The sequence below is a fragment of the Oncorhynchus mykiss genome, chromosome 6 (assembly GCF_057628025.1).
Source record: "Oncorhynchus mykiss isolate SJ-2025 chromosome 6, ASM5762802v1, whole genome shotgun sequence".
NCBI classification, from domain to species: Eukaryota; Metazoa; Chordata; class Actinopteri; order Salmoniformes; family Salmonidae; genus Oncorhynchus; species Oncorhynchus mykiss.
This window is the reverse complement of record NC_143027.1, coordinates 66,192,895-66,216,809: the sequence shown is the minus strand read 5'-3', so window position 1 is coordinate 66,216,809 and position 23,915 is coordinate 66,192,895. Positions and strand designations below refer to the sequence as shown.

The window sequence follows — 23,915 nt, the reverse complement described above, 5'->3', positions numbered from 1 at the left end:
TCCCCCTTAGAGATGCACATCAACCAGCTGTATCCTGCTCCTCCAAACCAGTCAGTCTTTCACATCACTCCAGGAAATGAACACCCCTCCAGAAACACAACTCTAGTATGGTTTATGCTGTGCTGCTCACTCAGGGAAGAAACCATTTTTACCTTGGGCCACATCCATTTGTCTGTTGCCTAGGAATTGTCCGTGTCCTGACACCTGGACGCATTTCGGTTGTTTACTGTTGTTGCAGAGCTCTCCCTCTCACCCAGCCTGGCTGTTCCACTCTGCTCCCTGATACCTCAGTTCTGGCGTTGACAGGAGGCAGCCAGGCAGCTCTGGACAATCTGATTTATGGTCCTCTCAGACAGCACTTGTTAAAACTCAGCACCAGCAGTGTTTTCCCCTCACCAGCCTACCAGGCAGAAGGCCATTACTGACACTGGCATTACTCAGGATGTACTACCACCGTAGCCAGGCTACCAATAACCCAAGCCTCAGTAGAGTCACTAGTCCACCTTGTCCTGAAAATACGTTTCAATTTCTCATTAATGAGACTGTCATGGTTAAAGTCTGCTGAGTTGTCACCTAAATCTTGTGTAACACAAGCTTGAACCACACTATCAGTGCTTTAATGCTGTCGTCTGTATCCTATCCTACAGCCGAGAAGTATTCTCAACACAGCACCTTTTCTGTTGCGACTTGTTGCCCAGTTGACTCCTGCTCTGCGGTCTCGGGTCGCTGACTAAGCTACAGCATTAGTATTACGTGGTTGTATATCACGGCACAGCTCTCGGCATGGCCACACCAGCTCTAGCGTTACCTCCCCGGCCGAGCCAAACTTGGCACTGTTGCCATAGGAACCACAGCCCTGCATTGATAAACAGGCCGGAGTGTAGCCAGGGACTTCTCTGAATATGGGGGTGGCAAGAGAGTGACCAGGCTGCCACACCCTGTTATGACACCTTAGAGCCATTTTCACTGACCAGTGATGTGTAGAACTGTGAAATCTATCAGCAGCATGGGGGCTCTCTGACACACTGAAATGAGCCGTGCTAAGACAGGCATGTATTATGGGCTGTTATCATTGTTAGCTACTGATTCCACCAAATGGTCGGATCATTCCTGTTTATTTCAGTGATTCAAATGGCTGTTGCCATTCACCCCATGTTTGCTCTGGCTCCTGCACCTTTCTATTACCACTATCATTTGAATGAAGGCTCTTAAATCTTGGCCTTAGCTTCGCTTGTTGATTTAATGACCTCGCACCTGCCAAACCTGGCCTGTGTAAGACAGCATGATGAACACAGTCCTCTCCTCTCGTAGTAGGCAGTAAGCTGAATGTTTCCAAATGGTAGAAGAAACTGAAGCCCCCAGAAAAGGTTGTCTGCTGTTATCTGTTCATCTGTAATACATGGAGGAAAATGGATGCCTGACTAGTATTAGTGACTTGTTCATAAACATGTGAAATGATAGACGTTAATGTTATTCATCCATGTGCAATCCAACTGATTTGCAGAGATGAATTGAACAACATGTAAATAACTAGATAATAACACTGTGATTCCTAAACACTATTCACTTTGATTAATCTATTTAGAAACTTTTTTCCTTATATGCACACCATTGGAAATGTACATTTCTGTGTCGCTTGACTGAGTGGACTATTTCCTTCTGCATTGTTTAAAGTGTCAAGTCAAGATATCTCCATCACAGCACACTGAGTTTCCTTCAGGTGATCGACGGGAGCTTGTGAATTTTCTAATTATAATTGTAGTACATCATCATTTCCAGAATAATGACAGTTTCTCTTTTGCTCCATTACGAAGTCTGAAATGCTGTCACTTTTGTTGGTTTGTAATGCACTTCTATTTTCTTGTGGCTATTAGCAGTCCTTTGGGTATTTTCAATCCACAGATGTGGTAGACATTTTTAGATGGGATCTCTTTATTTCTGCTGACAACATCCCAATTTGAAGACTATTAGACATTCATCCTTCATATTGTAAGTACATTTTCAAAAAGACAAACTTAGTACAGTACTGAAGGGGTAAGCTATCTTTTCTATATGCACTTACTGAGTTTGAAGGTAGGCCTTGAAATACATCCACAGGTACACCTCCAATTGACTTAAATGATGTCAGTTAGCCTATCAGAAGCTTCTAAAGCCATAACATCATTTTCTGGAATTTTTCAATCTGTTTAAAGGCACAATCAACTTAGTGTATGTAAACTTCTGACCCACTGGAATTGTTATAAAGTGAATTTTAAGTGAAATAATCTGTAAACAATTGTTGGAAAAAATTACTTGTGTCATGCACAAAGTAGATGTCCTAACCGACTTGCCAAAACTATAGTTGGTCAACAAGACATTTGTGGAGTGGTTGAAAAACAAGTTTTAATGACTCCAGCCTAAGTGTATGTAAACTTCTGACTTCAACTGTATATATAAAAACATGTTTTTACTTTGTCATTATGGGGTATCGTGTGTAGATGGGTGTGAAAAAAAGTGAAATTTAATCCTTTTTGAATTTAGGCTTTTACAAGAACATGTGGAGTAAGTCAAGGGATATGAATACTTTCTCAAGGCACTGTATTTAACAGGAACATAAGCTTTGCCCTCTTACTAGCACACCATAGAACAGCAGTGTTGCCAAATTCAATGAAAACCTGCTTTTGTTGTTGTGGGACAATGATCTGAAAAGAACTTGGCCACACTGGCCACCATAAACACATTAAAGGTCTTGGGAACCCACATCCATCTTCTCAATGTCAGCATTTTCTTTTCAGTTTTTAGATTCACTCAAGCTCACATGGTGACAAGATTCTGTTATTTGGTGGCACAAAGGACGGTCTTTTTTGCGTGATGAAAAAATATTTTCCATTATAAAGCATTTGTAACACAGGTCTATTGATGCTATGGCTTTGGTTACCTCTCTTGCTCTCAAGCAATATTCTATGCTACAAACATCTGTTGTGGACAAATTCTTACACATGGACACTCAAAGTCAATCTTAAATGAATCATTGTTTATTGTCAGCGCGCTGGAGAGGTTCCAACTAACTCAATGCACCTTAGAACACATGTCTGTCAGAAGCTCTTCCTGGGCAGTCCCAGTAGTTGTCTTATGTACGGCTATACACAGACAAGTTATATTTGCATGATTTAGCATAATTAATTAATCATTACCATTTTGTTTCATTCATGTGACCTACCAACACCTCACGAGGCTTCTCCTCTCTAAGCTGAGACCTGGAAATTGAGATCTCGTTTGTTCGTTCTCAAAACAACGTCTGGGCGTACTTCCAAATTGCAGCTACTGATAAGAGGCGGATTTGTTCAGTCAACCACTTGCATGAGCACAGAAATTGGTTAATAGAACACAGAAATTAGTTATAAGCACAAACATTAAAATTCCCATTACACAGCTCTGCCTGAACTTGCTATAATATGACTGACAATGTAATCGTTTTCTCCAGACCTTCAGAATTTCTGCCATTCCTGTCATTTGGGGTCTTGTCAATGTTGGATGCTACTAGAAGTTGTGACAGTAGCTGTCTGCCTAGAGATCAATATCCTGTGTGAGGCTGGTGTGGGATGCCTTGGCCTTTTCCTGTTGTAGGAGGAGGATCTGTTCATTAACTAGCTGCCCACATTCATCAGAGCACCGCTCTCTGCTAAACATTCAGATTGCGGCCGCCTGCTAAAGAATGTCAAGTCATTTATCAAACCTGACGATGCGTTTTCGGAAAGGGCCTTCTGATCCTCATAGGCTTGGCACTCACCGGTACAACACATGACAGTACTACTGCTGGCATGGTCTCAGAAAGGAATTACCAGGTATGTTTAACATCACATGTTTAACATCACATGGATACCACCGGGATGCAGCCATACCTGGTTGTGTAAGCAGAAGCTTTTCTGTACATTTTCCCAGTGAGTTCTGTGAAATCCGTTCTGAAGTTATTTTTGTGGTTTGAACACGTCACAGTTGGTGAAATTAGTTGTGTAATTGTCAGCAGTTGTGGGAGGACTGATACTGTAGCTGTCTGTGGAGCGCTCTGTGTTGTCTTGGGAGGATGTCGTGCAGCATGTGAGTTTCAGCTTTGTATGAGAGAGAGAGAGAGAGAGAGAGAGAGAGGTGTGTTTATGAGATGTTTGGTCTTTTTCCTGGGAACCCTGTGCTCTGCTGTTGTCAGTGAAATGCAGGGTATTCTCTGTAACCACAGCCCATGAAGAGCCTCATTAAAAGGAAGTGGGGTGGCGAGCCTGGGGCAAAGACTCCCGTTGCTTGTGTGTGTGGGATGAGAATTCAGGGGGCGTTGGTTCGTGTAAATGCTGAGCCTGGAAAACGATTCTCGCCTGGCTGGAGAGGGTGGAGGGTGTGTCTTTAGGATGGAATGAAGGAGAGGTTGCCTGGATACCAATGCAGCATTGCCTGTGTAACAGGGCTATATTGGTGATTACCCTTGCCACTTTATTGTTAAGCCAATGGGTTTTTGGTTTTAGTTTTGTCTTGCCTTCACATACTCAACATGGCATCTTATTGGCTGGTTTGCGTAGCTTGTTTTAAATGGGTTGAAACAGTTAGAATCGTCCCAGTGAAAAAACACCAAACCAGCGGTAAGTTGTTGGTTGCAAAGCACTGTACGTCAAAAGTGATTTTTATACTTACAAATGATGATTTGAATGTACAATTTATATACATTTGTTTGAAAATGTTATTAGAACATCACACAAGATGCAGCATTTTTGTGCATATTTGTTGTGCATTTTGATGTAGAGAATTCCAGCTAAAGCCAGCTAGCAACTTACTGTGTCTGGTGGTGCAGAGTTGGATGGTGAGCCGTGCAATTTTGTGCTGTTTATCAGAATAAATCTCCCATGACTGGTGCTACAAGTTGGAGTTCGTGTCGATGATTGATTGTACACAACGCAATAAGAGTACTGTTACAGTGGTGCCGTGACGGTTCTTCTGGATCGGATCATCCTTCGCTGGATTTCCATCTCAGAACTTGGCGGTGGTTGCCGTTCGAGAATCAGATAAGACGTTGCTGGTGCAGTTTATGGCGATATCACATTTCGCCACAGAGGACGCAACTACGTTTTTTTCCCTTTACTGATATTGATGATTTCTCTGTTTGAGACTATCTTTATTGATTGGGACTTTCTCTTCACGGACAAACAATATAACTTTTGTGTTACTTGTTTATTTGCAATTCTAACGTACATATGATATAACTAGGGTGAGTTTGACCAGTGTACTAGATATAGGTTACATTTTGACATTCATTTCTTACATTTTTTTAACATATTCTGCTATTTGCATTTTTGTTTTATTGTGTTGATTTCCCATTATTAAGATGGAAGGTGGTGGGAGAGGTAGGGGTTTCCTGACATTTAATCTGTCACTATCTGTTGGTAGGTAGTTCAGCCAAAATTCCAGTTGCTTCTACACCTATGCCTAAACTGGAGGGTTTTGGGAGTTTTGATGATAGTTTCCTCATGGAAACGCCCAAGGATGTGAATGAAAGAGGTTTGCCAAATACACGGAGTGGGGAGGTCTCCATGGATTTCATAGAAGACATTGTACAGCAGATTGGTCATTCCATTGGGGAGAACATTGCCTCCTGTTTGGAGTCAAGGGCAATTGTTGGACATGTTGGGGACAATGTTTGATATCAGGGAGCCGGTGTACTTTAGGGGGGATGGCTCTGAAAAGTGCACAGTGCATGAGTGGGAGGATATGGTCATGGTTTATATGCGTAAGAGGGGCGTATCTGTGATGGACCAAGCAGATGAGGTTATGGGTAGGCTTATGGGAAAGGCCCGCATTGTTGTTAAAGTGGGCATACGCAGCAATCCCTCTGTTGATTTATCTAAAGTCCCATCTTTGACATACTGAAACAACATTTTAGTGACACTTATTTTTCAAGCATGCCCCCCCGCTGACTTTTATGCCACATTAGCTCTGACTGATGAACAACCATTAGACTATTGGCTCAGACTAAACAGGGCTATGGAGGTTGCTGAAGATTGTCTAAAGAAAAAAAAGTGTTGAAGACCCATCTCATGAGCTCACAGTCATGTTCATCAGACATTGCCCTAACGCCGAACTGTCACTTATCTTTAAGTGCAAGCCAATACAGCAGTGGACCGCTGCAGATGTTCATGAGAGGTTAGATGAATACAGGAGGGAGCGGAGGTACTCTCACTTATCTAAGGTGACCTCAGCCATCGCAACAATGAAGCAGGAAGTTGGTGCTGTCATGGGAAGGGCCCATGTGACCACTCACCATGCCTGCTGTGAGGCTCCACATGGAATTACCTAATGCGTTGACTTCCCCAGCCCAGGCTACTCATGGCTCAGCTGAGCCGATGGAACATAACCTTGCAATGCTGGAGCGTGTGCTGGAGCAGAGGCAATAGCAGTCAAACTGTCAGTTCCAAAAAGGGAATAGGAGCAAATGGAGGTCTAATGGGCCATGTAAAGTGTGTGGGGATGCTGGACACGATACTTACTTTCACTGCAGGGCCAATCACCTCTGCTTTTTTTGTCATGTAGCTGGCCACGCACACTCTCAGTGCCCCAAGGCCGCAGCTCTGAGCACAGCTGGTGGAGTTCCTAAAGTAATCACTGCTCAGCTCCCGGAAAACTAGTAGGCTTGCATGTAGAAGGGCAGAGTGTTAGGCCTTTTGTCCCCATCAGTGAGAGTTGTTGATTTGGAGTCTGTATATAAAAGTGTTTGAGACGAAATTGAGACTGAGAAGAGTATCATAATGCAGAACACGCAGAGACTTTCCCCATATGATAATTTTTTCTATGCCAATGTGTTAATAGGAGGAGAAGTGTAAGTGAGAGCTATGCTTGTCAGTGGGTCCATGGCTTGTACCTTGAGCTCTAGGGTCTTAACTTTTGAATGCAGGAGTGTTGAAAAGTCCATCATTGAGACCTACAGAGATAGTCTTGGTTGGTTGTGGTGGGTTGAAGACCAGGCCTTCTGGAGTATGTGAGCTGGAGATGGAGTTGTACGGCTGTAGAGTTGCCGTGCCTACACTGGTGGTTGAGGGCCAGAGTGTTGACCTCATCTTGGGCAGCAATCTTGGGTTTCTCATCTTGGGTCTTCTAAAGACCTTCATTTGCCACCTGAAGACTAATGGAGATCTCTGGAAGAGGGTTTATACTCCAGTGTGTGACAGGGGTAAGGATAGCAAGCTAATCAACATGATGGCTAATGTGGAGAGATGGAAGGACAGTGAAGTACCTGACAAAGTTAGAACTGTGAGACTAGAGACTATGGAGCTGGCAGTGCTGTTCTCATTGAGCCCAGCAGTTCAAGGTCAACACCAAGGTCAATCCTGGTAGGGAGAACGGTAGCTCTGATGCGGGGGGATGGGTGGCTCCCTGTTAGAGTGATAAACCCTTCTCAGAAGACAGTGACATTGAGACGAAACGCCACTCTAGCCGATGTCTTTCCTTGCATGGCTCTAGAGGACTTTAATGGTTTGTGTGTGAATGATGATTCATCAGCAGCTTTACAGCAGCAAGTGGCTGACATACTCATTGACTGCCAAGATGACTTGACTCTAACTGATGACGATTCCAGACGACTTGACGGACCTGACTGTTCAAGCAGTCCTGGGGTCTTACGTGACTTAGGTTTGATTGATATTGACGTCGACTCCTGTCAAGTCTCTCCTGCTGGTAAGAAGAAACTCATCCATCTCATAGCTGAGTACCAGTACATTTTTTCCAGGCACAAGTTGGATTGTGGAAAAGCTACCGGATGTCTTCATCGCATTCAACTGAGTGACGAGAAACCCTTTCGGATGCCCTACCGACGCATTTCACCAAGTCACTATGAGAAGCGTAAGAAAGCGTTGAATGAGATGGAAGAACATGAAATCATAAGGAAGTCTAGTTGTAAGTACGCCTCACTCCTTGTCTTCGTCTGGAAGAAGTCTGGAGACCTGAGATTCTGTACTGATTTTCGTTTGCTCAATGCTTGCACCATCAAGACACCCACCCACTCCCTCTCCAGGCTGACGCGCTGGCTGCTTTAGGTGGAAATGCCTTTTTCTCGACAAAGGAACTTACCTCTGGCTACTACAATGTTGAAGTACATGAGGATGACCGGAGATTCACAGCTTTTACATCACCATTTAGATTGTACGAATACAACCGTATGCCACAGGGGTTATGTAATCGTCCTGCAACATTTATGAGGATGATGCTAAACATCTTTGGGGATCAGAACTTTCTTAGGCTGCTGTGTTACCTTGTCGATATCTTGGTCTATGCACCCACTGAAGATCTGGCTATACAGCGCCTGGAAATAGTTTTTGAGCGTCTCAAGGCTCACAACCTGAAGTTGGCGCCAAAAAAGTGTCACTCTATGCAGAGGTCTGTGAAGTTTCTGGGGCATATCATTAGTGTGAATGGTGTAGATACAGACCCTGAGAAGGTGATGGCCGTTACAGGAGTAACAGAAGCTGATCTGATGGAAGATGGCACTGACATTCCATCTCAGAAGAAATTGAGGTCATTCCTTGGGATGGTGGTGTATTACCAACAGTTCATTAAAGGTTGCTCGACCATCGCAAAGCCTCTCTTTGGATTGGCGACTTTACACAAGGCTCCATGCTGGAAAAAGAAGTGACGCTCACTTGTCAGGAAGTTGACGGCTGCCGACTGGACAGCAGAATGCAGACAGGCCTTATTCCAGCTAAAGCAAGCCTTACTGGACCAGGTTTTGTGGACCCACCCCAACTTCGACAAACCCTTTCTACTGTCGGTGGACGCTTCCAGCAACGGCTTAGGTGCTGTGCTGTCTCAGGTACAGGAACAGGGAGCTACAGCGAGACATATAGCCTTCGCAAGCAAGTCCTTCAGTTATGCACAGTTGAGGTATCCTGCGCACAGGCTCGAGTTCGTTGGGCTATCTGTGACAAGTTCCACCACTGGTACGAGGGGAGCAGTTCACGGTATGGACAGATAATAATCCCTTGACATTAGTGATGCACCATGACATTTTTGGCCGATACCAAGATCCTATATTTTCCTTGACAAAAAAAACGATACTGACAACCGATATTTAAAAAGAATTGCAGCCTTTTAAGCATCCCACCCACCCAACACCTGTGTGAATGAAGAACAGCTGCAACTTCATGTCTTGATAAAGCACCAGATGGGGGGTCAACAGAAGCCTGGCAGCTAATGACCACGTCGTTGGAGTCAGAGGCTTTGTCAAAGGTGTGGTTGGACCAGCGAAACATGTCTTGCACTCTGTCTGTGCGCACAGCGTTAGCTTCAGCTAGTAAGGCCTCGTACGGGACCCTTGTCAGGTGATGGAGTGCACAGGGTCGTACGAAGGGCTCTCTGCTCAAAGCATCTGCAAAAACATTTTTTTTGGCCTAGGGATGTACTTGATGTCAAACTCATACGATGCCAGCTTGGCGACCCATTTCTGTTCACAAGCATCGAACTTTGCTTTGGTCAGGATGTATGTCAAGTAGGGATGCACAATATATCGGTGAACATATCGGAATCATCGGTATCGGCCGATGTCTAGTTTAACGGTGATGTGCAAAACCGATGTCAAAGCTGACGTGCATACCTATATATACATGACGTAATGACGCCGCGTAAAATTTTGCACTACACGTGCAACACAGCGTTCCTAACATAGCCCACAATGTCTTCTGTGTGGATCGAGCAGTCAACAAGTCAAGCAGTCATTTGAAAGAATAAGAAAATTTCCCTTGGCAATCAACCGTTCGTTCTCTGTCGTGGGTGATGTTGAGCACCGGTACACACTACCAAGTGAGCTAGTTTTCAGATGTTGCCCTACCGGAGTTACACAGTAATAGCGTCACTGCTATTAGCTTCACGACATACATACTATGGAACGCCATTTGGGTGGCCTGGAGAGGGAGGTAAAGGAATATGTGAAGTGCTGCAGGAGATGCGTCGTGAGCTCCCAGCAAGAGCTCCTCTTGAGAGCATAATAATAACTGAGCTTCTTGAACTAGGGTGCATAGACTTTTGGTCTGTAGAAGATTCTTCAAGCAAGTCCCTGCATGTGCTCGTTGTTACTGACCACTTTACCAAATTGGCTCATGCCTTCTTGTGTCCGAACCAGTCTGCTAATCAGTTGTGTAACAACTATTTCTTTTTTTAATAAAAAAAAAAAAAATTGACCCCTTTTTCTCCCCAATTTCGTAGTATCCAATTGTTGTAGTAGCTACTATCTTGTCTCATCGCTACAACTCCCGTACGGGCTCGGGAGAGACGAAGGTTGAAAGTCATGCATCCTCCGATACACAACCAACCAAGCCGCTGCTTCTTTAACACAGCGCACATCCAACCCGGAAGCCAGCCGCACCAATGCGCCGGAGGAAACACCGTGCACCTGGCCACCTTGGCTAGCGTACACTGCGCCCAGCCCGCCACAGGAGTCGCTGGTGCGCGATGAGACAAGGACACCCCTACCGACCAAACCCTCCCTAACCCGGGCGACGCTAGGCCAATTGTGCGTCGCCCCACGGACCTCCCGGTCGCGGCCGGTTACGACAGAGCCTGGGCGCGAACCCAGGACTCTGATGGCACAGCTGGCACTGCAGTACAGCGCCCTTAACCACTGCGCCACCCGGGAGGCCGTGTAACAACTATTTCTGTGTCTACGGGATTCCTCGCCGTATACACCCAGATCAGGGAGCCAACTTTTCTAATAGCCAAACTGTTGAGTGTTGCAGTTGTTCAGAAGTCTAACACCACACCGTACCATCCGATGGGGAATATTTTGTACACTGCCTGAGTGCAGAGTTGGATGGTGAGCCGTGCATTGCATGACGTGCAATTTTGTGCTGTCATAATAAATCTCCATGACTGGTGCTACAAGTTGGAGTTCATGTTGGTGATTGATTGTACACAACGCAAGAAGAGTACTGTTACACCTATCTAACCTGGAGTGTCTTGACCAATTAGGGTGTAATCGGGATCCAGACAGGGAGTACAGTAGGGGTTCACCACTTCAACTATGACAGACAAAATGAGAGAAAAAAATCCAGAACATCACATTGTAGGATTTTTAATGAATTTGTTTGCAAATTATGGTGGAAAATAAGTATTGTGTGTGAAAACCTTGTGAAGACTTACAGAAAACGTTTGACCTCTGTCATTGCCAACAAAGGGTATAAAGTATTGAGATAAACTTTTGTTATTGACCAAATACTTATTTTCCACCATCATTTGCAAATAAATTAATTAAAAATCCTACAATGTGATTTTCTGGATTTTTTTTCTCCTTTTGTCTGTCATAGTTGAAGTGTACCTATGATGAAAATTACAGGCCTCTCTCATCTTTTTAAGTGGGAGAACTTGCACAATTGGTGGCTGACTAAATACTTTTTTGCCCCACTGTATATGCCTGCTTCACAATTTACCCCCCACCAACTCTCCAACCAGCCACAATTCTCCATCATTGTTAATTAACATCACATTAACAGTCCCTGACCTATTTCTGCTTTAGGCTTGGATTACGTAATTTCTTTTAGCTAAAGAATGTTTTGGAAACAATGGGATCCAGACAAAGAGGTACATTGTCTGTGTGTACCATGGTAATGAGAACAGTGATATAGGCCATCCACGGTCATCATCTCTGAGGGATTGAACAATTCCCATGTAGTGACTATGTAGATCCCCATGAGTTTTAATGAGCGAGATCAGATTACCCTTTTCATTACCCTTTTCCATGAAACCCCTCTACCTTCCATCACGCCAGCAGTTATTCAATGACTTTATAATATACATGATTTCCAATGCAGTAACTCTGATAACGGCTTTGAACACAGGAACAGACACTGACACAGACTGCTGGTTTACAGTCTGGATTATGTTGTTCTGGTTTCATGCTTGAGTTCCTTCCACCCTCCACAGCCCATGAAAAGACTCAATGCCCTTAAGCCTTCAGCATGCTTTGGTTCGGCCGCAAGGCAAACTGAACGAGTGTGCTTGAATACTCCTTTAAAAGACCTTAGTTTGAAAAATGAGAAAAAAATCGTCAATACTACGGTTTGTCCATCTTGAGACGCCGTAGCCATTATACACTTCTTCAAAATAGTCCGAATTATTTTGAATGTTTTTGCCAAGGAGCTCTTAGTTGCCCAATTTTACATCTACAGTGCCTTGCGAAAGTATTCGGCCCCCTTGAACTTTGCGACCTTTTGCCACATTTCAGGCTTCAAACATAAAGATATAAAACTGTATTTTTTTGTGAAGAATCAACAACAAGTGGGACACAATCTTGAAGTGGAACGACGTTTATTGGATATTTCAAACTTTTTTAACAAATCAAAAACTGAAAAATTGGGCGTGCAAAATTATTCAGCCCCCTTAAGTTAATACTTTGTAGCGCCACCTTTTGCTGCGATTACAGCTGTAAGTCGCTTGGGGTATGTCTCTATCAGTTTTGCACATCGAGAGACTGACATTTTTTCCCATTCCTCCTTGCAAAACAGCTCGAGCTCAGTGAGGTTGGATGGAGAGCATTTGTGAACAGCAGTTTTCAGTTCTTTCCACAGATTCTCGATTGGATTCAGGTCTGGACTTTGACTTGGCCATTCTAACACCTGGATATGTTTATTTTTGAACCATTCCATTGTAGATTTTGCTTTATGTTTTGGATCATTGTCTTGTTGGAAGACAAATCTCCGTCCCAGTCTCAGGTCTTTTGCAGACTCCATCAGGTTTTCTTCCAGAATGGTCCTGCATTTGGCTCCATCCATCTTCCCATCAATTTTAACCATCTTCCCTGTCCCTGCTGAAGAAAAGCAGGCCCAAACCATGATGCTGCCACCACCATGTTTGACAGTGGGGATGGTGTGTTCAGCTGTGTTGCTTTTACGCCAAACATAACGTTTTGCATTGTTGCCAAAAAGTTCAATTTTGGTTTCATCTGACCAGAGCACCTTCTTCCACATGTTTGGTGTGTCTCCCAGGTGGCTTGTGGCAAACTTTAAACGACACTTTTTATGGATATCTTTAAGAAATGGCTTTCTTCTTGCCACTCTTCCATAAAGGCCAGATTTGTGCAATATACGACTGATTGTTGTCCTATGGACAGAGTCTCCCACCTCAGCTGTAGATCTCTGCAGTTCATCCAGAGTGATCATGGGCCTCTTGGCTGCATCTCTGATCAGTCTTCTCCTTGTATGAGCTGAAAGTTTAGAGGGACGGCCAGGTCTTGGTAGATTTGCAGTGGTCTGATACTCCTTCCATTTCAATATTATCGCTTGCACAGTGCTCCTTGGGATGTTTAAAGCTTGGGAAATCTTTTTGTATCCAAATCCGGCTTTAAACTTCTTCACAACAGTATCTCGGACCTGCCTGGTGTGTTCCTTGTTCTTCATGATGCTCTCTGCGCTTTTAACAGACCTCTGAGACTATCACAGTGCAGGTGCATTTATACAGAGACTTGATTACACACAGGTGGATTGTATTTATCATCATTAGTCATTTAGGTCAACATTGGATCATTCAGAGATCCTCTCTGAACTTCTGGAGAGAGTTTGCTGCACTGAAAGTAAAGGGGCTGAATAATTTTGCACGCCCAATTTTTCAGTTTTTGATTTGTTAAAAAAGTTTTAAATATCCAATAAATGTCGTTCCACTTCATGATTGTGTCCCACTTGTTGTTGATTCTTCACAAAAAAATACAGTTTTATATGTTTGTTTGAAGCCTGAAATGTGGCAAAAGGTCGCAAAGTTCAAGGGGGCCAAATACTTTCGCAAGGCACTGTAACTAAGATGTTTAGTTCAGTATTTCTCAAGTGAAAAAGTGTGAATAAAAACGATTCATCTCTCATTCAATTAAGTGTTTGTTGTCATTCAAGAATCCCTACTGTTGACCAATCATCAACAAAGGGGCATTGACTTCGGCTACTGACAAGAGCACGAACAGGCGAAAAAAACCCTTGCCAATGACCAAAAATTAACAAAAACATCACAAAATGTTGTCCAAATATATGCACAAACTTTTTCGGATGGGAAGCAGGTGGACACCAAAAATCTAAATCTTCTTTAACAAAGGAGCCTAAAGATGAAGAGATGGGGGGGTGGAGATGAGTTGGGGGATGGATTAACCATTTAAGGTATCACAGCCAAACCAACACAACTTTCTCAACATTGAAAGTACTCTGTTTGCAGTGGCTTATAGGAAAATGCTTAGGCAATATTTGTCAGAAATGGAGGGATCTACTGAATCACAGTAAATATATAACCTCACAAGGCTGTATTTATGATCCTACTTTTTCCCGTAACATTGTTTATTTACTAACATCATAATTTATGTATGGACAGAGGTGGGTTCACCTACCTGGTAGAAATGCTTTTTTCATGGTGTACCTACTGAATACTGTCTGGATAGCACTCCACTTAGATATCACAAGGCTAAAAATATTTGCCTTTCAAACTGGATAAAATTGACATTTTAGATTAGATATTTTTTAAATCAGTTTTTAGTCTTAAGGTGAAAGAAAATGAAATAGTTATTGTTCCAACTGGTAAATCCTGTTGGAATTGTTGGAGAAATAACATGGGGATTAGATCTAATTCCACAACCCACCACCCATCAGGTTGGAGTGGCTCACAGCTGCCAGTACTAAAGCAGCCAGTCTCCAGTTTGAGCCACTGGTACTTAGGTTCCTGGACATTGAAAACTACATTTTAACAAGCTATTGTACACTGGGCTATTCTGTGCGGCTGAAGTTGGTAAGCATGTATTAGATTTAAGGTGAACATTATGAATGGTAATTATTCACATGCTGATAATTGTTTACCTACAGGGAGGGATGTGACTCGGGGCTCTACGCTGACCTTTTTTACAGGGAGCACGTGTGTGCCTAAATTGAAACATTTTGGAGCACAAAGAAATTTAAGAACACAATGACAAATATTTGAGGTAACAAGCTGTTTTCTTTGTAGTAATGGTGCAAGCGTATCCTCCATGGCACCAGGGCCTGCAGTACAGTGAAGGAATCATTGCAACAATTATCATCTTTATTCTAAGCGCACTGGTGCTCCTAAATTAAAATTCCAGGTCGAACAGCAAAATATTTAGGTACTTATGCAAGTAAAATGGTCGCACTGTAGAGCCATGTGACGCATGTTTTCCATTGCAGAGTGCATCATGTTGAATTACAGCACCACAGAGCCTTCTAGAGCATCTCGCCGTATTTGACTATAGGATTGATTCTTGGTCCACTCCTTTTCCTAATTGTGTTCTCAAGTGGCTTTCTGGTAATGCAAACACTACTGCCATTAGAAATGACCAGGGATGAATTAAAGGAAACTAGAGATCTATCCAACCCCGAGGGGAATGAAACAAAACATCTGCTCAATGGATTTCGGAATCATTGTAGAAATGTTACCAATGATACATTTCCATTTACTAAAGATATTACAGTAATGTAATGGGTGCCTACTCATGACTCTAAATGTCTTCCTTTCAAAACACTCAAAGGCAATTGCTCCATTATACGGCTATGACTTTGAAAATGCACCGTGCCTTGAAAGATGCAAAATATATATTTTGAACTGCTCTCTCAGCGTTTTATTGTGCTCGTCTGGAAATGGACTGCTGTAAATGGATTCATTCTGCAGTAATCACACTGAGCACACAGGCAATATCTCTGAGATGCATCAGGGCAGACTGGTCTGAGATATCCCTTCTCTGCTCTACGCAGCAACAGGTGATAGGGAGCATGGGGAGTTTACAGTCAGGGCACGGTGTGGTGTACTTTGAGCACTGAAACATTGGGATTGGTGAAAAGTCACCACATAGAACAAAGAGTATGGAGGCAGAGATGCAACATTAAAATGGAGTCTGACAGTAAGGTAAAAAATACATGGAAAGGCAGCCCTAAAGTGGTCTCCAGTGGCATTGACTTAGAGGAGGTAATCATTATAGGTTATCTCATCATGGTGTGATGAAAAGTATTTGCATTGCAGAGTTGACCCCTAGAAGTAAGAGGAATACACTTGCAGCACTTTTTTTTTAGGTGGGTGGGGAGCAGTTCCAATCATCTGTAAATGTCATAAGTTCTGACGGAGGGTTTGGGTATTGACTGAGTCTGGCTAGATAAAGGACAGGGACGCTAATCTTCTCCGGCCATGTATATCAATTCAGAAAAGCCACCAGACCACGTCACGCAATATGCAAAATATAGTATTCTAGAAATGACACACATTTTTCAGTCCTGTGAAATGGTGTGATGATTGTCATGCTTTGGGCACATCCTGGCTGTCGTAAATGTGTGCTGGCTCTGATGACTGACTGAATGATTATACAGTGACCTGCACTGATTTATTTGAGAGAGAATCAATGTGTGCTTCAGAGTCACTGTCTCTGGGAAGTGTAATGCTTGACCTCTCACTTCCACCCAGCTGAATGAACAGGCAGTAACCTTTTAAAACATGACCTTCAGCTTAGCACATGTAGCAACTGTTCCACTCAGATAATAACACTCTGATCATTCTAAAGGAGGGCGTGTACTAACACTGATCATATGATTGGTAGAGTTTGGAATCTGAACACCAATTAGTTGTGGTTGTTGAGTGTAATTTGTTGGGCTGTGTATGAAGATTGTACTATGGCTAACCCTGTAAAACAACACATTTCACTGCACCAATATGTTTTTTTTTAAACACTGTTAAACGTTGTTAGGCAGGCTATTTGCACACTGTAATAGCATTCAGTTCTGCAGACAATGTGGACTAGGATTTAAGAATGGGATTTTTAGCTGGCTCCTATTGTAAGAGTTTGGATGGAAGATGCTAAATGTAGTTTTGAAGTTGCTGTGAAGAGAAGTGCAAACCCTTATCACCCCGATTGCAAGTCAACTCCTCTGTGCACATACGTCACACTCTGTCTCTATGTTTTTCCTGGGCTTGCTGTGTCACCACTGCCACCTAATGTGCAGTGCCTAAAACTGCATGCACTCTATTCAGAAAGTCACATACAGCTCCCAAACAAAATCACAAGCTGTATTTTGGGGGATCGAATGTCTAAACTATATGGTATATATTGTTATTACTGACATTGATTTTATGTGACAGTCAGTGTTTGGTCTTATTGTGTTTGTACCCCAGGTAAAAGAAGCCATGCAGAGGATCCACGACAGAGGCAACATAGGAAAGCTAATCCTGGATGTGGAGAAATCTCCCACTCCTTTGGTAAGTACACAACCCTGACCTTTTTTTCTACAAGAACAAGTTATTTATAAGTGGTCTATAACTGCACATGCATTCAACAAGTTTGAAAAACCTTGAGGAAAAAGGAAATTATTAAATAGCATCATGACTCACCAGTGAGTAATTTATCCCTAGAGAACTCTTGGCCAAATCAACACAAGTTGAGGTTCCTAGATAGCACTAAGTCTGATAACAATGAATATATCTTCCAATGGCACTGGTTTCAATGGTGACCCATGAATATCAGCGTCCCCATTTGGAGCAGCAAACATAAGAAACAGAAGCCTGAGCAGTGTTGACAAAATGTTGATTCACTGTCGATATGTTTAAAGTAACTGTCCAGTAAAACCTCATCTCAAACTCTTTGAATGTTTTTTTTTATGCTTGTAATTTGCTTGGCCCTTATGTGATTGGTCCAGCAGCTTTTGTCTTTTTTATGTTTTTATTCTCCAGTGGGGAGAAGGATCATTCTTGAGATAATGGGAGGCACGTGCTCAGGAGTGCACACTCACTGCACACAAGCAAGATAACTAGCAAGCCAAGCAATCCACAACTGGTGTTAGCAAAAAGAACAATGCCCATGCAACAACTACCTCGCCTGTCACTTCTATTTCAAATCATGTGGTTTGTATAGGGTGACCACATTTAAAATACCCAAATGCGAGACAACAGGGGGATTTTCGGGACATTCGCGGGACAGTTGCCTTCGTGAATAAAAACATTTAGCAGCACGTCCCCATCCCAGATGTAGCCTATTGAATATCAATATAGAATATGCATAACATGCATCCTCCAATTGCAACATCTACCTATGGCCCACACATATTGTCTCAAGAAACATTTATATTTTTAATACCCTCAAACACCAAGTTAGGCATACCTCATTTCAAAATAGGCCATGGCTTCATAACTGTCAATCATTAATATTCTTCACATTTTACAAGTGAAATGTCTAAACTGCGTCTGCATGCCGATCATTTGATCTCAATCAGTTTCATGGGAATATGCATTTAGATCTTCTTGAATTCCTATTTTGTGGGCAAATTAGAGCAGATGGTGTTAAACTTTATAGCCTTCCTGCATTTAATTTTTTTCAATCATAGCACATTCTGGTGCTGTTAAGCTTTGGCCCCCTGATAATTTTTGGCCACTATTCAGCTTGCCATCACTTCATTTCTCATGAGATTTGAGGGTGTTTTTGGTGTAACAGTAACATTATACTATGCTATTATATTTGGTTTTGTTATGTAGAATACTAACCCACTGGCACACACTGGTTAAATCAATGTTGTTTCCACGTCATTTCAATGAAATGAATTGACGTCTGTGCCCAGTGACAATTAATCATTATATGATCTTCCAAGACATTGATTCAGCTTTGATCTAACATTACTAAATGAGCACAATTGTGAGAAGTAGCAGTGGCAGCACTACACCAAACAAGTAATTGAAGCGCACCTATTCTACTCTTTTGCCTTGAGCAAAATTTGGTGATGCAAAAACGGAAAACTACATGTGTGGTTGTTTTATGAAAATCTGGGAATATTTGTCCAATAAAATATTTTTGGTTGGTAAAATAGTTAGGAAGGGAGACTTCTAAAATGGGATTTAGTGAAGCAGTAGCAAATAATGTTTATTGCGCAACTAATGAGCATGAAGACCCTCACAAATTTGGAAATTACTTTATCTTTCTGTCTAATACGGGTATTTACTTTCGTAGCTCTTTTTCAGAAGCATGCTTTTTGTAAATAGTTAGGCCTGCGTGTTCTCTCCAAGTTTAGCTAGAATTTAGCCCGAAAGGATTTGAGAAATTCGATTGGTTGACCATAGGCCTATGACATAAATCTACATCTTGTCTTGCGCAGAATATCAGATCTCAACAACTATTGGAGTATTTAGCATCACCAGTAGGCTACCCCATTCTTATGATTTATATATATTTTTCATACACGAAAAGTGAGAGACAGGTTGGAACGAATCAACAAAAAAATCTAAATTAGTGTTGTTTCAATTAGTTAATCAAATGTAGAACATAATTGTTTGGTTGTGGGACGTGGGAAAAAGGGCCAAACTGCAGGATTGACCCGGGACATGTGGTCACCCTAGGTTAGAGTAGGGCTGCTGGATGTTTAGAAGCAGTTAGCATGCTAATGATAGCTATCGATGCAAAATTAGCCAGCTGGCTAACCAACAAGAAATCAAGTCAAAGCAGATCCTCCACACAACAACCATCTCACAATTTCCTTCTATTTCAAATCATGTGGTTTGCAGCTAAAAGTTTTAGGTCAAGAGGAAACCTAGTTAGCTGTTGTTGAGTGCTAAAGATAGCAGCAGCCAGTAGCTAACGTTATTTAGGTTCCTAACAACAAAAATATCAGGAATATAATGACAAAGCAAAGGACAGAAACGACTAATACTTGTGAAATAATCACTGTGCATTTATTCATTTATTGCTGTTATAGTAAAGTGCCCTAGTAGTTTTATTGTGCATTTCGAAATCCTGAATCTGTCCATACTATTTGAACCAGGTTCAGGCAATCTGCCCCAGTACCCCCACGTGGGAACTAATTTGAATATCCAAGTGTCTCATTGGCTGAGTCTCATTGGCTGAGCTGTCAAATCATTTTTTTTTACGAGTATTGGCCCAAACCACTCTGTTGTTTCTGAACTGGCCAAGCAGGGACACATCCTCAATTCTATATATATATATATATATTTATTAATAATCTATTTAATTCAGATTGTCATTCATTGTTGGTAATATTTCATAAAAAATCTGGAACACTGGACAGATACATGAATATTTGAATTATTTGTTCCTCATCTTTGAATGTGTTCTTATAGATACAGTTGATACAGTACACTCCATTCTGTATTTGTAGAAATTACAATGTGTTCTGTATTCTGTGTAGATGGCCAGTGACAGCACAGAGACCAGTGAGGCTGGTGAGGAGGAGGAGGAACATGAAGGGGACAATGACAACAAGGAGCGCATGCCTTTCATCCAGTAGGCCCAGGTACGGCACCACAACTGGCCTGGACACCTCAAAGGAAAGAGGTGGAGCGGGGGATTAGTTCCATAACAGATGACTCCACAACTCGAACTACGCACAGTGAACTCAAACTGTTGTACTGTATGTGAGTGTATGTTTGTGTGCGTGTGTGTGGGTCTGTTGTCTTTGTGTCTTTTGTTATGTAAGATGTTTGAAAGACATGAAAACTCATAAGACACTGGTTGTCAAAGTTGCCAATCAGCTAAAGTGCCATTCACTGTCCAGTATTATGATGAGCATTGTGTTGCTGACCAAATGATGTTCAGAGATGCTAAGACCTATCTGCAGCCTCAGTGTTGTTCATTGTGTTCTATGGCAACCTCAACAAGGGAGCAAAGTAGGAACGGAGTGAATAAGGGGTTGATTATGTTGCTTTTAGGGAAAATACAAGAGTGCGTGATTGAGTGTGAAAGAGAACAGTAAGTGAGTGAGAGTGAACCAGGAACATAAGTGATATTGACCATGGTTGTACTCCTGTCTTGATGGTTGAAACAAGAGGGAAACTAGGAGGGTGACTATTAGCGTAAACGTCTCCTCTAAGCTATATTCCCGTTTCTCTTTTACCACTATTATGGTGACTCAGAAGTGAGATTCATTTCAGCTGCTTCATGAACACTAGTCACTCTGATCACCCTATTACCACTGAATACACAGCAAACCCAGAGCAGATTGGCCCTGGGCTATTTACCTCCACCTGCTGCAGTGAGTCTATCAAAACCACTCTCTGAGATCGTTTTTCACCCTCCTCCCTCAGGTTATTTTCAGCAGTGTGTGAGCTAGGAGAGAGTATTAGGAAATGCCACTGTAAATGCCTGCTACCATGTTTACCGACACATTAGGGATCCGACCTTCTGCGGTATTGTTATGGGATCACCAGTGCCTTTGAGCTAGAAGTCTGCAGCAGTCTTGTAGAAGATTTCAGTATTTGAATTGTACCCATTCCACAGACACTCAATTTCATGGTGGTTCTGCCAAATGCCAGGCAGCATTCTGAGTGTGTTTCCTACATTTCTACAACTAATGAAAATAAGAAATATAACGTCAGCTTTTGGTCTCATCCGTAGTCTTCATTTCAGACAAACAATGCAGATAGAAATGACATGGGGGTCAGGTGATGATGATGATTAACCACACCTGTTTCTGTTTAGTCTGTGTTCTTTATGCATGTGTGTAATAAGTTGTGTTACGTTTACCTGCTGGTGCCTGTGTATAGTGTGCAATGCCTTCCAAATAGAGTGCCACAGAGAGGGAGGACTAAAGACACATTCACTTACAGATGAGCTTTTGGGCCATCAAGAATGGAAGTACTATTGCTGTGGATACCACAGGAGAGGAGTTATTCATATCAGATGTTAACATCTCATGTGAGATCTGGTATGACAACTGCATTGTGCTACTAGTATTATCCATGAAAAGTGTGAAATTAATCGTCCAACGTACAAAGCTATTTATTCATAAAAATATGAAACTACCATTGATGTATGGAGATGAAAGCTACTGAATTGCCTTGTTATAAACAGTAAATCTAGCTAAGGTAGATGTTTCATATAATTGCAAGCTTACATATTACCTTCAGGAGTATTCCCACACCAAAAAGAAAATGTACAGACACAGTATAAACAGCATACAATTTCTTGTAACTTTGTAAGTGAATAGAAAATATGATACATTTTTGTATGTACCCTGCTGTCTGTATGAGAAGAAAGGGCCCAGTTATTACATGGCTGTAGTAATGATTGGAATGTAGCCAGCTGTGCTTCTCCAAACGAACCACCCACTGGTGAAGAAATACAGTTCCACACATTTCATTGATCTTTCATTTGCCACTGACAACATTCGTATGATCTTTAATTAACTAAGTCACATTAAATGTCACAACATTTTATTCAAATATTTTATTAGCTACGTCACAACATTGCACCTATTTCCTTTCATGATAGACTTGGCAATGGTGCTGGAAATCAAGTATATTAATGAAGGACAACAGTACATCTAAATGTGAATGTCTTTTGGGGTTTTCCTGTTAGTCTAGGTCTAGAGTAACTTGCAGTGTGTCTGTCTGTGTGTTTCCATGGGAGGTCATTATGATGGATAGTCAACTTGCCTTAAAAGTAAAAATTTAAATAAAAAAAAAAGATAAACAAACTATGTAGGCGTGTTTAGTACTGTAGCTGGAGCCTGATTACAGACTTATATGAAGATATTGTTTAACTGTATTTGTTGGTATTAGTGGTTTTGTTATGTTATACTGTACGTAGTCCAGTTCTGTTTACATAAATAAATGTATCTGCAGAGCATTCTGGGAAAGCTGTGTGTTTTTCTTGGCCTGTGTCATTTTCAGGTATTCTCCACAAGCCACCCTGTGAAAGACTCCCTATAATATCACACTTTCATAGGCTGAGAATGTACAGTATGAAAAATGATTTAAGCTTTAAATCCATGGTAACTTTCTCACTGTAAATGACTTGCCTGTTAACAACGGTAAATAGACTTTGACCATGGTTACTTTAAGTAGCGCTGCATATTTCTTAGGTTCTTGTCTTATTAGGTCATATGGATTCAACATAAATTACTGATTTGCATCTCTCCCAATCACATTGAATCTTGATATTCTCTTATCATCCCTTTTCCACTTATAGCAGTGGGGTATCTAACACCTTTATTATGCAAAATAAATGAGGTTGGTCCTTTGCTATTTACTGGCAGGCCGGTGGCCTTTCACAATGTCACCACCACAACTTCCTATAAATCAAATACAACTGTGATAACAAATGTTTGGCCTTTTGTCAAGCTCCTATCCCCCCACAGTAAAGTAACTCAAATGGGTGACCTTTGTCAATGACCTATGTGCTATTTATAGCCACTATCATCTAAGCCTGCAGAATTTCTCTCTCTGACTGGCATAAACATAATTTATGCAGAAGATATGTTACTGTTTTTATGCTCCAATGCTGTAATCTATTTGAAATATGGATTGCATCCTTTTATCATTGTGTAGCTAAACCACTTTAACTATGTGGTCATATTGCACCTTTCAACAGCCCTAGACTATTATCTGGATGAGACCAGGGTTCCAGAGTGTTGTTACGACATTGTGATTACTTTTCAATGTTGCTCTTCAGGTTTTGGGAATTAATTCATGCAAATGGTTTCACACAGACATTATATTTACTGTACCATTACATCTAATCACATTTGAAAGGTATCTCTTCATTCATTTTTAAGTGAGGCCACGTGTTTCTGAGACGCCTTTTGGGCATCCTGGCTCTCTCAATCAGACAGCAGAGTTTTTCTTAACACTGCACCCCTCTTCCATCTGATCTGTCTACTCGACAACATCACAGACAAACGAAAACCTCTGCTGCACCAGAACAGGTAGCTGGACTTTCTCAGCTCTATTAAGCTCCCTGTTTTCCATGGTTACACAACTAAATCTTTGTATTTTTCCCGCACATTTGAATGAGATATAATTAGAGTTGACAAGCAAAATGTCATCATCCTCATAATGTTTTGACGCATTGGAAGACCTATCTATGTATTTGGTCATACAAATTATTTTGGTGACATGGCATATAAAGTAACACATCTCCTCTTAGCCATCTAGGGAGTAACAACATTTATTTTTTT

The 23,915-nt window shown here is 41.8% G+C and overlaps 1 protein-coding gene across 1 annotated transcript in view; it reads left to right on the top strand.

The window, feature by feature from the left end:
* Positions 1-22,585, top strand: part of LOC110526383 (putative NADPH-dependent quinone oxidoreductase VAT1L) — a 38,431-nt gene extending 15,846 nt beyond the window's left edge. The window contains exons 8-9 of the mRNA XM_021607325.3: positions 17,134-17,217; positions 20,148-22,585. Of these exons, the coding sequence (XP_021463000.3) occupies positions 17,134-17,217; positions 20,148-20,246 (183 nt within the window). The 3' untranslated portion in view covers positions 20,247-22,585. The remainder of the gene's footprint in view (positions 1-17,133; positions 17,218-20,147) is intronic.
* Positions 22,586-23,915: the final 1,330 nt, after the last annotated feature.